The sequence below is a fragment of the Littorina saxatilis genome, linkage group LG3 (genome assembly GCF_037325665.1).
Source record: "Littorina saxatilis isolate snail1 linkage group LG3, US_GU_Lsax_2.0, whole genome shotgun sequence".
In the NCBI taxonomy this organism is placed as follows: Eukaryota; Metazoa; Mollusca; class Gastropoda; order Littorinimorpha; family Littorinidae; genus Littorina; species Littorina saxatilis.
In genome coordinates, this window is record NC_090247.1 from 48,654,857 (window position 1) to 48,675,997 (window position 21,141).

Consider the following 21,141-nt stretch of genomic DNA (forward strand, 5'->3'; position numbering starts at 1 on the left):
CCGCCCAATGAATAAAAACTCAACAAGTAATACGTTTCATACATTGAACATGTCTTCTTTATTGTTCTCAACTCAAAATTGAAATTAGGGTTAGACACAAATTATTTATAATCTTCAAAAATGTAATGATTCTTCTTGAGTATTCCCAACTCAAAATGCAAGTTACATGTTCAAAAGGACACATAGAAACTTTTGAATTTTCCTCTTTGCCATGCTTAGGTGGCTAGGTCACCATAATGGATCGAAAGGCATGGCAAAGATGGAAAATGGAAGCTACTTTTTGCCCCTTTAAAGACGAAAGGCACAACAAATAATTTTCACAAATGAAACTTTTTTTTTATGAACTAAAAATTCAAGTGGAGAGGGGATGCGAGACGTGAGGAGATGTCCGGGGTTGCGAGATGGGTGGGGAGTCTGGGCTATAAAGTTCTTGCACGCGAGACAATATACTTCCTTTTGTGTGTGTGTGTTTTGTTTATCAACTCTCTCTCTCTCTCTCTCTCTCTCTCTCTCTCTCTCTCTCTCTCTCTCTCTCTCTCTCTCTCTCTCTCTCTCTCAATCTCTCTCTCTCTCTCAATCTCTCTCTCTCTCTCTCTCTCTCTCTCTATCTCTCTCTCTCTATCTCAATCTCGCTGTCTCTCTCTCTCTCTCTCTCTCTCTCTCTCTCTCTCTCTCTCTCTCTCTCTCTCTCTCTGTGAATATATTTGTCATCCTAAATGTTAGGGGGGGGGGCAAAAAGACATGTTTGCCCCCCCCCCACCCCAGGAACAGCTGCCCCCCCCCCCCCCCCCCCGTTTCCGACGCCATTGCACTGAGTACATACGCACACACACACCACACATACACACACATGAAAGCTAAATTTGTTAGCACATCTGTTTTCACACTTTTTTTTATTACACAGCAACCACCAGGGGTTGGGGTATACATTATTATTGTTCCATATCTGACAACATTTCACGGGTGAAGCAAGTTTACGTACCTTTTGTAGAGTTTCAGAACAATCATGTAAATTAGTAAGCTTTCAGAACAATCACGTATGAGGGCTTACATGATTACGATGAAATAAACAGTAGACTTTCAGAACAATCATGTAATAGTCACTTTTCAGAACAATCACGCGTAACATTAACACACGGAAACTAGCTTTTTCATGTCATGTTTCTTTAGGAACCCTCGTAATCGTATGTAACTTATAGAATGTTGCAAGCCTCAAACAATTAAACGGTTTGTTTCAGATGCACCTGTGCACGTCAGTATTAAATCCGCGAAGGAAACACACACACGCACACGTACACACATGGTCTCATTCCCTTCCCCAATCAATAAGTCATATTTAGATAAACACACGGAAATAGTCCCTAATTCAGCTCTTTCCGTTGAATACCACCCAACATCTGTCGAGTGTTGTTATTTTTTTTCAAGTGGCTGGCTAACCACTAGAGGAAACCGACACAGGCTCTGAAACAGCGCCAGAGGGGGGGGGGGGGGGGGGGGGGGGAAGGCTTGCAATAACCGATAATCCTGATGTGTTTGCAGGCTCTACGTGCACTGTTTGAGTGTTTGTACAAGCGCCTGATAGATGGGGCTGTTGAGGTGCAACATGTGGCCCCTGATACATCGAGATCGACGCACGCACGCATTTGATAGTCTACACGCTTTGTTAAAGAGGCAAAAGGGTGGTTTGGCACGCGACTGAAGAGATGCAAAAACAAACATTGACGCACATACAAACGAACGCATATAATCACACATTATGTCCAACCACCAGTATTGTGAAAGAAATGAAAACAGCGCTCGAGGTAGTTTACACACACAGACTTAGAGGTGAACACACACACACACACACACACACACAAACACACACTCTCTCTCTCTCTCTCTCTCTCTCTCTCTCTCTCTCTCTCTCTCTCTCTCTTTCTCTCTCTTTCTCTAGTAGTCCCTCTCTGCGCGAGGGCTGATTGAAAAGAAGCTCGTTCATATTGCTTATGCCACAAGTGACAACCCTCGTAAAATAAAATTTGATTTGATTTGATTTGATTTGATCTTGCTCTCACTGTGTCCTTCAAGTTCAGTCGCAGTTCCTCATCTCAATCAGTTTGTTGCGAACGCCTCCCCACTTCCTATATTGTCCTGCTAGTCTGGTCATGCAACTCTTCGTTTGTGCGCGCGCGCACACACACAAACAAACACACACTCAAACGCTCCCCCCCTCTCCCTCTCTCAAAGGTATACCATAACAAGTCGCGTAAGGCGAAAATACAACATTTAGTCAAGTAGCTGTCGAACTCACAGAATGAAACTGAACGCAATGCCATTTTTCAGCAAGACCGTATACTCGTAGCATCGTCAGTCCACCGTTCAGGCAGTGAAATTGACAAGAAGAGCGGTTTAGTAGTTGCGCTGAGAAGGATAGCACGCTTTTCTATACCTCTATTCGTTTTAACTTTCTGAGCGTGTTTTTAATCCAAACATATCATATCTATATGTTTTTGGAATCAGGAACCGACAAGGAATAAGATGAAAGTGTTTTTAAATTGATTTGGAAAATTTAATTTTGATAATAATTTTTATATTTTTAATTTTCAGAGCTTGTTTTTAATTCAAATATAACATATTTATATGTTTTTGGAATCAGAAAATAATGGAGAATAAGATAAACGTAAATTTGGATCGTTTTATAATTTTTTATTTTTTTTTTACAATTTTCAGATTTTGAATGACCAAAGTCATTAATTAATTTTGAAGCCATCACGCTGAAATGCAATACCGAAGTCCGGGCTTTGTCGAAGACTACTTGACCAAAATTTCAACCAATTTGGTTGAAAAATGAGAGCGTGACAGTGCCGCCTCAACTTTCACGAAAAGCCGGATATGACGTCATCAAAGACATTTATCGAAAAAAGGAGAAAAACGTTCGGGGATATCAATCCCAGGAACTCTCATGTAAAATTTCATAAAGATCGGCCCAGTAGTTTGGTCTGAATCGCTCTACACGCACGCACGCACGCACGCACACACACACACATACACACACACACACACACACACATACATACACCACGACCCTCGTTTCGATTCCCCCTCTATGTTAAAACATTTAGTCAAAACTTGACTAAATGTAAAAAAGCCAGTTTCAGGGATGTTGCTACAAATCCATACCTATAGGACAAATGTCCTGAGTTCTTCAGCATCAATAGGACATTTGACCGCTTTCAGAAAGTCTAATAGGACATTATGAATTTGCGCCAAACAGCTTATAACACATTCCATGGAATTGTTCCAAAGTCATGTGCCCACACACACACGCACACACACACACACACACCCACGCGTGCGCGCTGTAGAACACACACATAATATAGTAAATACATCAACACAGTGTGTGTATAATGTTGTATTTGTTTAGTTTCAAAGAAACCACAACAAAGAAACCAACATGAACAACTTCAGAGCTCTTACTTTGATTACAAACTGCATGATTTGGATAAAAGTTGAAAAACAAAATGATCGGTTTGATCTAATGCTGATCTTTTGCAGGCTTTAGGTTTTTTTCAGCGGCATAATTTAGTGCTTCGTCTTGTATCAAAAACAAAAGCAGACGACAAATTTAGTCAGTTGGAGTTGTCTCCCGTACTCCTGCAGCATGCACTGATCTAAAAATAATCCACTACCATAGACGGTTATACCCAAACGGCGCATACCGCAAACGGTTCGGGAATTCCCGACAAAAGAAAAGATCCGCACTGGCAACTCCAGTGGCAGCTGAACACGAGAGCGTTCGGTCTTTTAGAAGATTTGTATCTTGAAATGAAAATTAACGAATATCGCGCTGTCCGAAGGAATGGAGTACATATCGGACAATGACCACGCTCAGGCTAAAACGATAGGACATCTGACCGACATGCGGCAATGTGAATCGGACATTTGGGGATTTTCATCGATAAATGTCCGATGTCCGACGCCTAACGACATCCCTGCAGTTTACGCTCGCACATGTGTGAAATATGTAGTAGACGGCCAGTAGCTGATAGATAAGACATGACTCATCACCACATGTTGATTGGCTTCACCCTCTCTCTCTCTCTCTGTGTTTGACTCGCACTTTCTTCTACCAAAAACTGTAGAGTTCTACACCGTTGTCTGTCTCACGCACATGTATACCCTTCAATATCAGACCTGACTTGCACTTGGTCTTCACTCGTGCCTTTGTTTACAGTTAGTGCGCCCCACGGGGAACTAGTACTGTTACACCAAAAGACCCCCTGTTTTGAAATTAGCCGTCATTGTGAAATTGTCCGTGGGTGATAACGAGATAGAATAGTTTGGTGACAGTTTGCTCTGTTTGTCGATTGTGACTTTTTGTGTAATGACTTAGCGACTTTTGTAGTTCATTGTATAGCAGTAAATGTGCTCGTACATTGGGGTTGTGCTTTTATAGGTTTCAGAGACTCTTTGAGAACGCATGTTAAGTATAGCATGGCTGATTTCTCGGTTATTTCAATAATGATAGCAACAGGAAATGTACCCGCACTATTGCTGACTGTATACAGAAACATGAAAGACGCTGTGACCAGCCCAAACATGCACTCCTTCCTATGTAACCCAGTTTTTAAATTCCATTGGAGCTTTTTACATAATGGGTTATGAGCATCCTTCCGCTAGGATACAGACCAATAAGCTGCAGTCTGGCTACAGACCAATAAGCTGCAGTCTGGCTACAGACCAATAAGCTGCAGTCTGGCTACAGACCAATAAGCTGCAGTCTGGCGGCGTTTTTGTGCTGAGTGGAAAGTGTTTGTTGAATTCGTACATTTGCTAACTGACAGCTTTGTCAATCTGTGAAAATAATTCAGCATGGAAATTCCCATTCTGGACAGGAAGCAGACAGGCTGATGGGATTTTGGTTATTCGTCCATTAGGATTCCAGGTGGATGAAGGATCCTAGTCTTATCCCATGTAAAAGCCTGGTCAAGTATGTGTCGGTTTGCTTGATCGATTACACAGGAAGGAAGACCTGTATCTTTTGAGTTCACACGCGTTCATTGCTTGAGAAGTTCTGGATGAGTTGTGTACACTTACTTTTTTTTCTGGGGGGGGGGGGGGGGGGGGGGACCACGCTCGAAACACTTTTCTTCTTATGACGTCGTTGAATGCTCGCACCCAAACTGTCGCCCATGCTTCGCATTTTGCACGTAAGCCAGATGTCATTTCACCGAGCAGTCGCAAGAACAAGGGTTGACTTGGCATTTTTACTTGCCTTGGGAACCTTGCACAGAATGTTTTCCTTGAACGAAAATACAAGTTTGGTTTAAACATAATCGTGTTACTTACGTATCTCTGGCGATTTGAGTCACCGTGGCAGAGTAATGGACAAATGCACCAACCTATCTCGTGATTTTTCTGCAATGGTTTTCTTACCTCACAATTTAAAGACTGCCGAGAATATAAGAAAAACAGGTCTTAACAGCGAGGAAGTCATTAAACGGAGATAAAACAACGGACGTGATAGGCAATAAATCAGAGTAGATGGTTCGGGGGAGGCACTATATTTCCTACATATTAATTTTCAGCATAAGTACTATGTGTTTTGGTTCAGAAGGAGTTTTTGAGAGGATCTCATGCAACCAAGAACAAGTTGTGTAAAGAGATTTCTATACATTTGGTCAATCTGTTGGCCTACAACTAAACGATCAACACTGGGCTAATTAGTCATCATGTAATAAGGCTTCGCTAGCCAAAACCCGAAGATCGAGACGCTAATATAGTCTTGAGAAAGAGCCTTGTGTTCTCTATCAACGTTTTCTTGTACAATTTAACAACCACTCATTAAGTTCAGATGCCGTGCACACCAGCATTCATGATTCAATTACTTTCATCATCAACATTCGTGCTCTATATCAGACGATCGTTTTAATTGTCCCCTTGACACAGTAATGATAACCACTGACGCGTTTTTGCTGCTCTGCCTGACGACAGACTGAGATAAATGGGTCAGAGCTACACGATGAGTAATATCAGCGACCGCCTCATTCATAATCATATGCATTGGGAACAGATGGGGTTGCGGCAAAGCAAGAGATATTATGTTTGCTGTGCTGCAATATCTCCGTGTTTATCCGCACTTCTCATGATAAGCTAAGATGTCTTGCGAGTTAACAGGCGCACGGCTTTTAGCTCGAGGAAAATTTTTGCTGTCTGACGTCAACAAAATTATTTTTACTTATCAGTTGAGATTAAATGCTGCTACTGCAACGCAGCGTGTTTTAAAATAGGATGCAACTATGCATTGCAACGTGTGTATGTGCGTCTGTTTGTGTGGGTGATTGTCTTCATGTGTGAGTGCGTGCGTACTCGCTTGGGTTTTGTCGGTTTGAGCGTTCTTGTTGGTGTCTGTGTAAATGTGTCTTGTTCTATAACATCCCGGGGGGGAATTGCCCTTATACAAGTTCAAGTTAGAAAGAAACTCGATGAAAAGAAACCTGTTGATTGCAAGCTAAAAACGTCCATTGCAAAGCATCACGCGTGCAGCCAGGGCGGGAAGGCGAGATCTGCCATGCACTCAGCTGTAGAAGCTGGAAAAATCACGCTTTTCTAATCCGAGGATAACATTTGCACCGAGAAGACACTTGCACCAAAGAAAAAAGGAATGAGGAAAAGGGGGATTGTGGAGGGGAGGGAAGGGAGTCCATGAGTCATACGCACACACAAAGTGGCAATGGCTGCCGTTTGATGTCTTTGCTAGGGGTCCACACATTACACATTGACTGTGAAAAGGAAAAGAAGTCATAGAACTCGACCTGTTCTCTTGTCAAACCTGGATCTTAGCTTTTCTCACCATGCGGCGTGGATATAAAAGCATGAATCACCCCTCTGACTGTCAAGACGTCCTGTAGCAAAAGTCACTCATACAGCTAACCCTCACACTCAAAACCATGTACAGTAGTCTCAGCAGTTCAGAGGAAACCCTCCTTTGAAGACTTTCTAATTTTGCCAAAATCATGTTTTAAAAGTGAGGGAGTCTTAGAGTTGAGGTAACTTTACAGATTTTATGAGCAGAAGATCTGACAAAAAGTAGTGTCCTAAAAGGGGCAAGTCTTGAAATTGGGGGTCGTAAAAGGGGGGTTCCACTGTATCAACAAGACGAGTCATAGGTTGCCTCGACGTGTGGATGCATGCATACATGTATGAATTTTCAGGGCTGTCTAAAACCGTCACAACAAATCAGACATGTTGACAGCCATATGCTTCCTTACACTATATGCTTCCTTACAGTTTGCCCATTGGACCGCGCATCAATTGGAGGCGTTGCTCACGTTGAGGTTAATGCAAGTGGCGATAAACCACAGCAGATGATGTTTACATTTTTACATTTAGTCAAGTTTTGACTAAATGTTTTAACGTTGACCGGGAATCGAGAATCTGGTGTATGTGTTTGTATACATGTGTGTGTGTGCGTGTATGTGTGTGTGTGTGTGTGTGTGTGTGTGTGTAGAGCGATTCAGAGAGAACTACTGAACCGATTTTCATGAAACTTCACATGAGAGTTCCTGGGTATGATATCCCCAGACGTTTTTTTCATTTTTTGGAAAAAATGTCTGATGACGTCATATTCGGCTTTTTGTGAAAGTTGAGGCGGCAACTGTCACGCTCTCATTTTCCAACCAATTTTGTTGAAATTTTGGTCAAGTAATGTTCAACGAAGGCCGGACTTTGGTATTGCATTTGAGCTTGGAGGCATAAAAATTAATGAACGAGTTTGCTCATTAAAGTTGACATGAAAATTAACTTTTTGCAAACAGATTCAACATTGATTGCATCGTATTCTTCATCAAATTCTGAATCTAAAAATATATACATATGTAATGTTTGCTCTAATAATGTAATCACAATTAACAATCAAAGGTTAATTAGGTACTACGATTAAAAAATTTCATTCCGTGAGTTAGACAGCGTGACTAAATGAAGTAATTTCGCCTTACGCGACTTGTTGATGCTGACTAATTGAAATTTGACTCTAGCTTCGCCTCTTATATGGTCTTCATATATATATATATGTATACACACACATGTGAAGGGGATTTTGAAACTCGATGTGTCGTTAGTTTCTTTTGCAAAGTTACCACTTTGTCCCTAAATAGCGTCAACAAATGTATTGCAAAAACAAATGAACACTACGGATCAGATACTGAACAAGAAGGATTTCTACTTTTCTCATAAGGACCAACATTAAAGCTTAGTCATGTTACACAACCTTGGACGAACCCGACCTTGAGTTAATGTTACGATAATAGACAGTAAAATGCAAAAAAATGAAGGTCGTTTATGTTGCCCATTGGTTTGTCTGTATGTTGTCAGACCTTCTTTTTAAGCAGTAGATCACTCATCCTATCTGTGTGATGTTCAACCTCTTTAAATTTAGTTCAAGTTCAGTCTGTGAGTTCGACAAATTGACTAAACGTATTAATTTCGCTTTACGCGACTTGTTTCTTTTTCAGTAAAGTTGTCTTGAAATCAGTGTCGAAACTGACTCAACAACATAGTCTATACTTATGTTCTATAGCCTGTCAGTAATTTGAGGTAATCATCTTGACGTATGCTGCCGGAAATGTTTAGCTTTGCCTTGTTCCCCTGGGGAAGCATCAGACAAAAAACGACTAGGTTTTATTTCTGAAATCCCATAGCGGGACTTTGGTGATGAGGGCGTCTACGGGCGTTTGACACTTGGATGTGTCAGTTTAATGCAGCCTTCTGGTGCAAGCAAACAAGCGAAACTTGGCTAATTGTTTTATTTCAATGATTAATCTGTTGATAGATTTATTTTTGCTTATTTCGTTATTGTTTGTTTTGTTATAAAGGAATTAATTCACCAATGCATATCTGGATTTTTTGTTTGTTTACCTGCTTTTAAGTAAAAAGTCCGCATTATGGATTTATTAATCGTTTCCATCTAATAAATATTACTCTTCCTTTTGCTATGATTTTGAGACAACAGTGGACGATCAGCTGGTTACAGGATTACCAATCAGCCGTTCATTAATGCGCATCCCTTTACTTCTAACTGCTTTCTTTGCATTCATTTGCTTTTTAGACGTGCGATTGTTCATGTAAACGCACGATTTTCCATACACTGTAAAGACCACGCTGCAGGCAGAGGTTTTGTGTTTATGCTAGTCCAAATCAGCACCGAAAAGGAAATAGAAACCACAGCTTTGATCATTTTTGGTAATTTTAGTGAAGAGTGAGTCTTCAGAGTCATATAGATCTACATGTCTGCTTCCTGTTCTTAATTCCGCCTTTCACGGATTCACTGTATGTATGTCTTTTGTTAATGCGACACAAAGGGAGTGGCTGACTTACCAATGACTCATCCCACAGAACCCAGATAATAATGATTCGTCTTATAGTTTCTTCTGAGAGCAGTTTTTCAGTCTCGAGAAACGTCGCTGAGTTTTAAGAGCTTTTTGCCCGTAAGGAGGCCAGTTATTGCTAAAGCGTTCATTATTTGTCGAGGCGGTGTGGATTCCGGTGTGCTTGCTGAAAGCTAGAATCATTCTTCTGTGTGTTGACTACTCTGGCTGAATCACTGCCATTATCGATTTGAAAGAAACTACCCACGTGAGTGGCGGTGGTGGTCCTGGAATATTATTGTTAAATATTATTATTACACACGGTAAAGACGGATCCCTGCCTGTATTTCTGCACCAGGACTAGCGGTACCGTGCTGTATAATGTCGGAAGGCAGTAATTGACAGATCTAGTTAGCGAGACATGTACATTGTTTCGTAATTAATGCGTCTACAGCTCTTCTGGAAATAATTATGTGAAGGTTTGTGTGGGGAGATCTTTGGGTGTTGTGTGATTGGATGATGCTGTTATTGGTGGCATGGTAGTTGGTACTTTGGTAAAACGGGGGAGAAGGGGTGGGGTGGGCGACATTTAGGACTGTGATAATTGTGTGAATGTCGTATCGGGAGTCCAACTTAATTTGTATAGCTTTGAAAAAAATATAGAGAATAGATGTGTTCTCCCTATTAGGCCAGTAATACCTATGGGAAACTCAAGACTTCAATTAATAGGGGAACAACCCGCGGAAAAGTCAAGACTGAAATAGATAATTCCATAACACATTATAGGCATGAGCATTTTCCTATCCCTTGACACCAGCGATTGGGACCACTTTGACTTTTTGGAATGATCATTTTGGATTCTTGCTTGGCATGGAAAAGAAGGTTGCACACATACATTCACAAAAACAGATATGAGAGAGAGAGAGAGAGAGAGAGAGAGAGAGAGAGAGAGAGAGAGAGAGAGAGAGAGAGAGCGAGAGCGAGAGAGCAACCTTTCGTTTGGTGTTAATTTCTCTATAATGAAGTCGTCCTGCGATCGACAGATATAAGCGATGCTTCATACGAATGACACACTTGACACGGAATACCAATATTTGTGGAAACCAGACACACGTAGTATCACAAGGTACACACTATTTCCAGACAGCCCTGACAGGTTTCACACAGAGCACCAACAGACTGATACATGTACTTGACAATGACAGCCCTCCAGGTGCCATATAGTTCCGAAGGTCGCAGACAGCAATTTTGAATTAATAAACGTATATATTCCTTCCCGTGTGAACGATCAGTCCAGGCGTTTACACGGAATAAGAGCATTCTTGTACTTGAACATATACCGAAACTAAACAAATTGGCTGCGTTCTGCACACAGCGGGATAATTTTCTGAATTAATTTGTCGTGTAGGCGCGTTGACACTGGTCTGGTGTAAATTACGAGATTAACACACACCCCCCCCCTCCCCTTCCTCAAACAAAATTATAAATAAATAAATACTGAAATAAATAAATTCTAAAATAAATAGATACTAAAAATGAATACAATTCCCAATGTGCCCAGAAAGTAGCAAGGCTGACGAATGTTTGTCTTTGTTCAAATTGAAAGGTGCTCTTATCCCATTAAACGCCTGGACAGATGCCATGATGGGGTCCGTGAGAAGGACGGTCCCTTTTCAATGGTAATACCTGTGGGAAGGACATGCTATGGTTGATCTCCCCAGATTACAGTTACCTGGTGTCTGAGAGTAAGATGATGGATATCTTCTTCTTCTTCTTCTGCGTTCGTGGGCTGAAACTCCCACGTACACTCGTGTTTTGCACGAGTGGAATTTTACGTGTATGACCGTTTTTACCCCGCCATTTAGGCAGCCATACGCCGCTTTCGGAGGAAGCATGCTGGGTATTTTCGTGTTTCTATAACCCACCGAACTCTGACATGGATTACAGGATCTTTTTCGTGCGCACTTGGTCTTGACAATGTGCTTGCGTGTACACACGGGAGTGTTCGGACACCGAGGAGAGTCTGCACACAAAGTTGACTCTGAGAAATAAATCTCTCGCCGAACGTGGGGACGAACTCACGCTGACAGCGGCCAACTGGATACAAATCCAGCGCGCTACCGACTGAGCTACATCCCCGCCCCTCATGATGGATATCAATAGACATTCTTTTTCGTTTTTACAGGTGTTGGTGATTGACAGTCGCTCGTTTTTGGAGTTCAACACCAGCACCCTCCAACAGTCCGTCAACGTCAGCTGCTCAAAGCTGGTCAAGAGACGACTACAACAAGATAAGGTAAGAGTGGTGTACGATGTTTGCCTGTCTGTCTGTCCTCTTGCTGGGTTTCTGGCTGCGTGACTGCCTGTATGGCCAAGCGTTGGATTGCAGCAAGTTAGGGCAACTGAAAGTTTTTTGTGTCGTCCTCACTCTTTGTCTGTCTCTCTCGTTGTTTAATTTTCTCGCTGTCCCGCTCCCCCCTCTCTCTCTCTCTCTCTCTCTCTCTCTCTCTCTCTCTCTGTCTCTCTCTCTCTCTCTCTCTCTCTCTCTCTCTCTCTCTCTCTCTCTCTCTCTCTCTCTCTCTCTCTCTCTCTCTAAGTACACAGACTTATATTTGTGTGTGCTTTTTACCTAATAGGTAGAAAGCTGTACGACTGCTTATTTTGGCTTTGAACTAGAAGACAGTGGAAGGCGAATACACCGAGACACTACCAGTACTAGTGCCCCATAGCTGGAAGAAATGGGCCAGCAGGAGCGTCACCTGACCTCTGATCATCAGTTCCACTGACCCGTTGCTTTGGGTCTTCTTCCCTCGGACCCTCCAGCGGATGACTCGCACCCACAGTGACGTCAGTCCCATGGCTGTTGGCAGCAGCAGTCCCCATTCTTTCCCTGCCCGCTCTCCATCCTTTCTTCATTTCCTTTCTCTGTGTGACGTCTGTGGCGCATTGTGGCGGGGTTGATTCTGGGCTGCGGGGCTTGAGACTGGTGTGTGAGCCCGGTCACCATTCCTTGCTGGCATTCACACAATAATTGCCACAGCTAATTTCCCTGCCTTTCTCTTTTCTTCAAGAAAAAAGTGTATTCCTTTAGGGGGTTGGAAGATTCAGGAACTGACTTACGGGTTGCTAGGTAATTTCCTAAAGGTCTTTGTCAGTTTTCTTTGTGGTTGGGTAATTTTCTAAAGGTCTTTGGTTGTCTTGTTGGTTTTTAGGTAATTTTCTAAAGTTCTTCAATTTTTTTTCTTCTTTTTCATTCTTCTTCTTTTTTTCTGCAGAGCCAGATATAAACAAGCACGCGCGGTTTGGTTGTAGGTGCACAAGATCTGTGCCACGGACTAGATATTTGTTTACTCGTTATCATAGGCGGCTGCTGCAGAGAGGTGATGATAGCCTGCTGTATAGGTTTTAACGATGTGTAAGCATCTTCAACGAATCCATTTTGCTTCAGGTTCTTTTGTACATATGTGAAAATTCGTTTTTTTCATTTTGCTGAATATACTTTTACAGTGTGATGTTTCTAGTCGTTACTGACTCGTTCATAACACGGCCGCTGCGGTGAAGTGATGATAGCATAACAAAAAAAACTTGAAGGAATCCATTTTGCTTCAGGTTGTTTTTTATGCATGAAAATTGCAAACTTGTAGCAGAAACTGATGGGTTTTTTCGTCATCTTGTGACAGACCGATTTTGTTCTTCTCTATTTTCCTGAATATACTTTACTTTCGGTTGATGCTTTTGGTAGTATGGTCATTGCGCTGGTTGGGATTCCACGGCCTGTGGAACCTGTGGACAGGTTCAGTGAGAAAGTAGGTCATCTCGCGAACAGCCGTGGCGCGCATTTTTGCCTGCTCCTGTTGTGCACTGCTTTGAGGGTGCAGTTGTGCTCTTCAGTTTCGCTCTTCAAGGAAGAGCATCATCTTACCCTTCTGTCACGGAGACTATTTCTCTTCAATTTGCCTCTAATTGCACGTCATACGTGGAAGCAGCTATCAAAGAATGGACAGGGAAAGAGCTTTTTCTGCATTTAGCAGAAGAGCTCTGGAGACAGCTTTTCCGGTTTCGTTTATTTCTGTGCATGCGTGTGTTCTTATTGGGGAAAGCAGGGAGGGCGGGGTGGAGTGGTGGTGGAGGAGGATTCTCGACATTGAACAAAATGCGGAAGGGGGTGGGTGGTGAGTACAGGGTGGAGGCTCAAAATAGTGTAATCGGCAGTGATATTCTCAGACCTCGGTCTTCGCTCATCTTCGCATACTTTTTATTGACTCACATGCGAAGCAAAAGTGAGTCTATGTACTCACCCGAGTCGTCCGTCCGTCCGTCCGTCCGTCCGTCCGGCCGGCCGGCCGGCCGGCCGGCCGTCCGGAAAACTTTAACGTTGGATATTTCTTGGACACTATTCAGTCTATCAGTACCAAATTAGGCAAGATGGTGTATGATGACAGGGCCCCAAAAAACATACATAGCATCTTGACCTTGCTTCAAGGTCAAGGTCGCAGGGGCCATAGATGTTGTCTAAAAAACAGCTATTTTTCACATTTTTCCCATTTTCTCTGAAGTTTTTGAGATTCAATACCTCACCTATATATGATATATAGGGCAAAGTAAGCCCCATCTTTTGATACCAGTTTGGTTTACCTTGCTTCAAGGTCAAGGTCACAGGAGCTCTTCAAAGTTGGATTGTATACATATTTTGAAGTGACCTTGACCCTGAACTATGGAAGATAACTGTTTCAAACTTAAAAATTATGTGGGGCACATGTTATGCTTTCATCATGAGACACATTTGGTCACATATGATCAAGGTCAAGGTCACTTTGACCCTTATGAAATGTGACCAAAATAAGGTAGTGAACCACTAAAAGTGACCATATCTCATGGTAGAAAGAGCCAATAAGCACCATTGTACTTCCTATGTCTTGAATTAACAGCTTTGTGTTGCATGACCTTGACCTTGGGTCAAGGTCACATGTATTTTGGTAGGAAAAATGTGTAAAGCAGTTCTTAGTGTATGATGTCATTGCTATGTAAAGATCAAGGTCAAGCATGTGAGTCGTATGGGCTTTGCCCTTCTTGTTTTATTTTTGAGTCACTTGAGAAAATGTGACTCTATGTAATCGGTCAGTGTTAGTCTGTCCGGCCGGCCGGCCGTCCGGCCGGCCGTCCGTAGACACCACCTTAACGTTGGACTTTTCTCGGAAACTATCAAAGCGATCCGGCTCATATTTTGTTTAGTCGTGACCTCCAATGACCTCTACACTTTAACGATGGTTTCGTTGACCTTTGACCTTTTTCAAGGTCACAGGTCAGCGTCAAAGGAAAAATTAGACATTTTATATCTTTGACAAAGTTCATCGGATGTGATTGAAACTTTGTAGGATTATTCTTTACATCAAAGTATTTACATCTGTAGCCTTTTACGAACGTTATCAGAAAAACAAGGGAGATAACTAGCCTTTTCTGTTCGGCAACACACAACTTAACGTTGGGCTTTTCTCGGAAACTATAAAAGTGACCGGGCTCAAATTTTATGTGAACGTGACTCCCAGTGACCTCTACACTTTGACGTCTGCTTTGGTGACCTTTGACCTTTTTCAAGGTCACAGGTAAGCTTCAGGTATGCATTGTGTTGTGAATAGCAATCTTCCTGTCCATCTGATGCCTCATATAATATTCAGAACTGCGAAAGTGACTCGATCGAGCGTTTGCTCTTCTTGTTTACTGACGCATTGGTCAGAGACCCACAGAGATATAGACTATTCTATATCTCTGTGGTCAGACCCCTGGCCGGTCGACTGTCTGATAGTTTGGACACGTAGGTGGTCTTCTTACAAAATCATATTTTTGTAGCCAAGACTGTGTGACATTTGGACCTATTCACATTAGCAATCTAGGTCCAACTGACCTTTTGTCCTTACAGTTACAGTCTAGCAACAACACGGAATCAGTTATCATAAAAATTGGTTCACACACACACACACACTTCACACACACACTTTGCACACTTTGTACTCTTTTTTACATGCACCTACATTTCCCACCACCAGGAAAAGGAGAGAAAATAAGTTTGTTTTCATTCTTCGAACACGTGACAGCCTGTGTGATCACAAGCAAGGTCGATGAATCATCGGTGCGTGTGTTCAACTGTTGGCTGACCCCCCATGACACTGACGCGAAAACCTCTAGGTCCCTTAAAGGTACATTCCCAAACGACCATGCACTCCTTTGCATGTCTGTCCACGATAAGAGCACCCTTCCACGTAAATATAGACTCCTTTTCGTGAAAGCGATCGTATGCACCGCCACAGGTCTGTCCACGATAAGAGCACCCTTCCACGTAAAGACTCCTTTTCGTGAAGGCGATCGTGTCAATGCTTTTTGAGTCACTTGAGAAAAAGTGACTCTATGTAATCGGTCAGTGTTAGTCTGTCCGGCCGGCCGTCCGGCCGGCCGTCCGTCCGGCCGGCTGTCCGGCCGGCCGTCCGGCCGGCCGTCCGTAGACACCACCTTAACGTTGGACTTTTCTCGGAAACTATCAAAGCGATCGGGCTCATATTTTGTTTAGTCGTGACCTCCAATGACCTCTACACTTTAACGATGGTTTCGTTGACCTTTGACCTTTTTCAAGGTCACAGGTCAGCGTCAAAGGAAAAATTAGACATTTTATATCTTTGACAAAGTTCATCGGATGTGATTGAAACTTTGTAGGATTATTCTTTACATCAAAGTATTTACATCTGTAGCCTTTTACGAACGTTATCAGAAAAACAAGGGAGATAACTAGCCTTTTCTGTTCGGCAACACACAACTTAACGTTGGGCTTTTCTCGGAAACTATAAAAGTGACCGGGCTCAAATTTTATGTAAACGTGACTCCCAGTGACCTCTACACTTTGACGTCTGCTTTGGTGACCTTTGACCTTTTTCAAGGTCACAGGTATGTCTTGAAGGAAAAAAATTGAAATATCATATCTCTGAAACTATTCATCGGATTTGATTCAAACTTTATAGGATTATTCTTTACATCAAATTATTTACATCTGTATTGTGTTGTGAATAGCAATTTCTTCCTGTCCATCTGATGCCTCATATAATATTCAGAACTGCGAAAGTGACTCGATCGAGCGTTTGCTCTTCTTGTTATACATGAACATACATCAACAATGTATAGTCATGCTGCCTGCTTGTGCACAATGAAAACTCTTTGACGATTTTATTTTACGAGATGATTTTCATGAGGAGGAGAATATCTTTAAATTGACGCTACCTGCAAAATACTTGAAACTCTTATCAACAAACTTGAGGCCGGTAAACGACGGTTATCTCTTTCGATTGCAATCCCCCCCCCCCCCCCCCCCCCCCCCACTTCCCTATCCATCCCCAGTCCCAACCCCATAACTTCTTTCTCTAACACCACCACCACCACCACAGCGAACCCCTTCATTTCGCGCCAATCTCCTATCCCTCACCTTCTCAGAAGTCGCAGAAGGCTACTGTCGTCAACATATCATCTCTTCCGGGTAGCCTTTAAACGTTACCGGTGTCTTTTTTTTTTTTTTTTAGCCGCGTGGGTTTTCATGCACGTTGTTGTTGGGTGGGTATTCGTGCCCCCCCGTTTTCCCACTCTCGCAAGTTTTCTCGAAGAAGGCTCCTGACCAATGCTACCGGGTATTCGCCTCCTGCGACATAGATTAGACAAAGATCAGCACAAATTAGGGCATTTGACCGAATCATCATTAGATCTGTTTGTCAATCTCCTAACCATTTGGTCAATCCATGGCGATCTTAGTAGAGAACGCTATGGGTCAATCTCTTTTACATATTACAAAACAAAATCAGTAGCTCTTTCGTTATATAAAACCCTTACCCCCACCTCCGATTTAAGACTTCCCCCGTGTTATGACCTTGTATTTTCACATTTTCCCTTCATAACCTCTGCAAATGTTACCCCCATTTAAAACCACCCTCATTTCTAAGGCCTGATTGTGTCAGATGTACAGTAGGCAGCACAAGCACTAGGATTACCAATAGACCGCGCACTTTCTTTTCTGGGCCAAAAGGACAGGTAAAATAGACAGAACAGACAGACAGAAGGACGGACATATCGAGTTGTAGGATGGAGAAAGGATACTATTTTTATAGTTTTACGTCATGTTCTACCCTGACGATCGATTGATCCGCTAGACAGTGGAAATGAAGTCAGCAGCCTTTTTCTCCGCTACTTTGGTCTGTAAATAGGTTCCTTCGCAGATACGGCATTGTCACAGCGACGCTCTCTCTCTCTCTCTCTCTCTCTCTCTCTCTCTCTGTTGTTGTTGTTGTTGAATGAGAGGGGGGGGGGGGGCGATAGAGAGACAGAGAGCGCGCGCGCGTCAGAGAGTATGACATGTTTGTGAGAAGGAGGGAGAAAGGTGTGTCGCACAGAATTAGTGTGTGTGTTTTCACGGGGTGGGAACGGGGTTGTGTGCGTGGGTGCACGCGCATGTGATTCCAGACACAACTGACCATAAGCAGATTGAAGAAACAACGATGTAGTAAACCTTAAATCGCTTTCCTCACATCTCACTTGTGATCTTTCCCTTGGTCGGTGATGTGAGTACAACTACAAGGTGATACCACCGAAAGGAGCTTGACAAAACACTGTCAGAAAGCTATGCGTGAGATGAGTGAATTATGCCCTTGTTTTGTGACAGGCCGTTGACTCGTCAAGGAAATATTCTACGTCGTGAGGGCGTGGAACAGTTGTTTCGCTTCAATGACCCGCTCCCTTTTTTCTGTGCCTTCAACCGTCCGATCTGTTTTCTTTGTCATAGGGGTTTCCCTGTCTTGCCACATTGACGCATCGGCAGGTGCGAACGCGTTCTTTAATTCCTTTGGTGACGAATTACCTGATCAGGTAATGCTAGAATAGATAAATTGAAAGACAAACAATGAACCCCGCAACAACAACAACAACAAAAAGAAAAAAAGAGGAAAATAATTAAGAAAAAAATAAGAAAATCAGAATAAGAGCATGCGTTTTACAAAACCAAGAATGATATCTTACTCAAAGATGTAAGCGCACCTTATTTTCTAATACCCTCAATACAACCTTTTCCACGACTTGCGCAATTGCAGGGCACAGTGACAGTCTTTCCGTTCATGGGAATACCTGAGTGAGTTAATGAGTCTAAAGTTATATATAGACTTTCCTTCCTTTCAATTTTCTAATCATTTGAAACTTGAGACCGAAGCCGTTGTGTGTGTGTGTGTGTGTGTGTGTGTGTGTGTGTGTGTGTGTGTGCGCGCGCGCGCCCATAAGTGTGGGCGATCAGCGAGAGAGTGAAAGATTGAGGGACTTCGATGATGATTTTCAGATTTCAGCAAATGATCGCATCATTTTACAACAAAGATAAGTTTCAACCCCAAAAAGCAACGTAATAAAGAGAGAGCTGAGAGAGACAGACAGACAGAGAGGGGGAAGCGAGAGAGAAACAGAGAGAGAAGAGCATACTAGTGTACCACGACCACTCACTCATTCCGTACTGTACATCAGACAGACAGTCGCTGAGTAAACACTAATGCAATGTGTACTGTCAGTGGACTATGAGTCAGTGAACAAGCTTGCAAACAATGAAGTGAAGAAGGGAGGGAAAGAGATGTCGGTGAATAGGCCCCCCTCGCTTCCTTTTGCGGTCAGCCCGGGCAGAATGCCCTTCAACGATTGACCAGTCTGTGTTCTCATCTTCCACTCCCTACACCCATGCACTTCCTATTTCTATTTCAGGCACATTGCCTATCTCCTGTTGTCTGTCTCTCTCGCTCTCTCTCTCTCGCTCTCTCTCTCTCGCTCTCGCTCTCTCTCTCGCTCTCTCTCGCTCTCTTTCTTCTATTTCAGGCACATTACCTATCTCCTCCTGTTGTCTGTCTGTCTGTCTCTCTCTCTCTCTCTCTCTCTCTCTCTCTCTCTCTCTCTCTCTCTCTTCTATTTCAGGCACATTACCTATCTCCTTCTGTTGTCTGTCTCTCTCTCTCTCTCTCGCTCTCTCTCTCTCGCTCTCGCTCTCTCTCTCGCTCTCTCTCGCTCTCTTTCTTCTATTTCAGGCACATTACCTATCTCCTCCTGTTGTCTCTCTCTCTCGCTCTCTCTCTCTGTCTCTCTGTCTGTCTCTCTCTCTTTCTCTCTCTCTCTCTCTGTCATGTCATGTGATGTCAGGATATGCACCGGAGACATTACGTGATAATTTTATTTTGAACTATAACAGACTAAAAATCATAACACCGACTCCACGTATTGACCTTTTCAAATCAAGCCTTCTTTATTCAGGTGCGGTCCTACGGAACTCACTGCCTATTTTTCTTAAGCATAAAACAAACACAGACAGCTTCAAAAAAAATTATATGTCGCACATAATGCAACTAAACATGTGCTGAATGGTTCATCAATTCATTTAAAATGTATGTGCATGTTAAACAAAGTTATAATAATATGCAGATCAAAATTAAGTTATGTTAAAAATTGACACTTGGAAATTGTACTTAAAATGCAGCATGACAATTTATTTTTGAGTCACTTGAGAAAAAGTGACTCTATGTAATCGGTCAGTGTTAGTCTGTCCGGCCGGCCGGCCGTCCGTAGACACCACCTTAACGTTGGACTTTTCTCGGAAACTATCAAAGCGATCGGGCTCATATTTTGTTTAGTCGTGACCTCCAATGACCTCTACACTTTAACGATGGTTTCGTTGACCTTTGACCTTTTCAAGGTCACAGGTCAGCGTCAAAGGAAAAATTAGACATTTTATATCTTTGACAAAGTTCATCGGATGTGATTGAAACTTTGTAGGATTATTCTTTACATCAAAGTATTTACATCTGTAGCCTTTTACGAACGTTATCAGAAAAACAAGGGAGATAACTAGCCTTTTCTGTTCGGCAACACACAACTTAATGTTGGGCTTTTCTCGGAAACTATAAAAGTGACCGGGCTCAAATTTTATGTGAACGTGACTCATTGTGTTGTGAATAGCAATTTCTTCCTGTCCATCTGATGCCTCATATAATATTCAGAACTGCGAAAGTGACTCGATCGAGCGTTTGCTCTTCTTGTTTAAACTTTGATTTCCGCCATAGTGTAACTCTAAGGCTGAGCTCATTAACACTATTTTTCTTTGTCTTGGCCATGTGCAGGTGCACATTCAGGAGCTGCTGAGCCAGACATGCCACGTGGACGTGGACCCGACGTGGGACGTGATCGTGTACGACCAGTGCACGGAGGACCCCGGGGTGTTCACCACCGACAACTTTGTGCACGTGCTGCTCAGGAAACTGACCGCCAGCTTTAACAGTGTCAACTTTCTCTCAGGTAACACTGCCCTGTTTGCACTGTCAATTCTTACCAGTGACACTGACACTCTCGTTCCTTTATTTCTTGTGTGTGTGTGTGTGTGTGTGTGTGCTCTCCCCCTCTCTCTCTCTCCCTCCCCTCTCTCCCCCCCTCTTTCTCCCCCCTCTTTCTCCCCCCTCTCTCCCCCCCTCTCTCTCTCTCCCCCCCTCTCTCTCTCTCCCCCCTCTCTCTCCCCCCTCTCTCTGCCCCCCTCTCTCTCTCTCTCTCTTTCTCTCTCTCTCTCTGTCTCTCTCTCTCTCTCTCTCTCTCTCTCTCTCTCTCTATCTCTCAGTCAGTGTTGCTCTCTCTCTCTCTCTCTCTCTCTCTCTCTCTCTCTCTCTCTCTCTCTCTCTCTCTCTCTCTCTCTCTCTCTCTCTCTCTCTCTCTATCTCTCAGTCAGTGTTGTAGTTGACCCTATCTAGGGCAAGGG

At 42.9% G+C, this 21,141-nt stretch overlaps 1 protein-coding gene across 1 annotated transcript in view; it reads left to right on the forward strand.

Moving 5' to 3' along the window:
• Nucleotides 1-21,141, forward strand: part of LOC138962525 (uncharacterized) — a 43,399-nt gene that overhangs the window by 6,599 nt on the left and 15,659 nt on the right. Inside the window, exons 3-4 of the mRNA XM_070334364.1 lie at nt 11,536-11,646; nt 20,516-20,690. Coding sequence (XP_070190465.1) covers nt 11,536-11,646; nt 20,516-20,690 — 286 coding nt within the window. The remainder of the gene's footprint in view (nt 1-11,535; nt 11,647-20,515; nt 20,691-21,141) is intronic.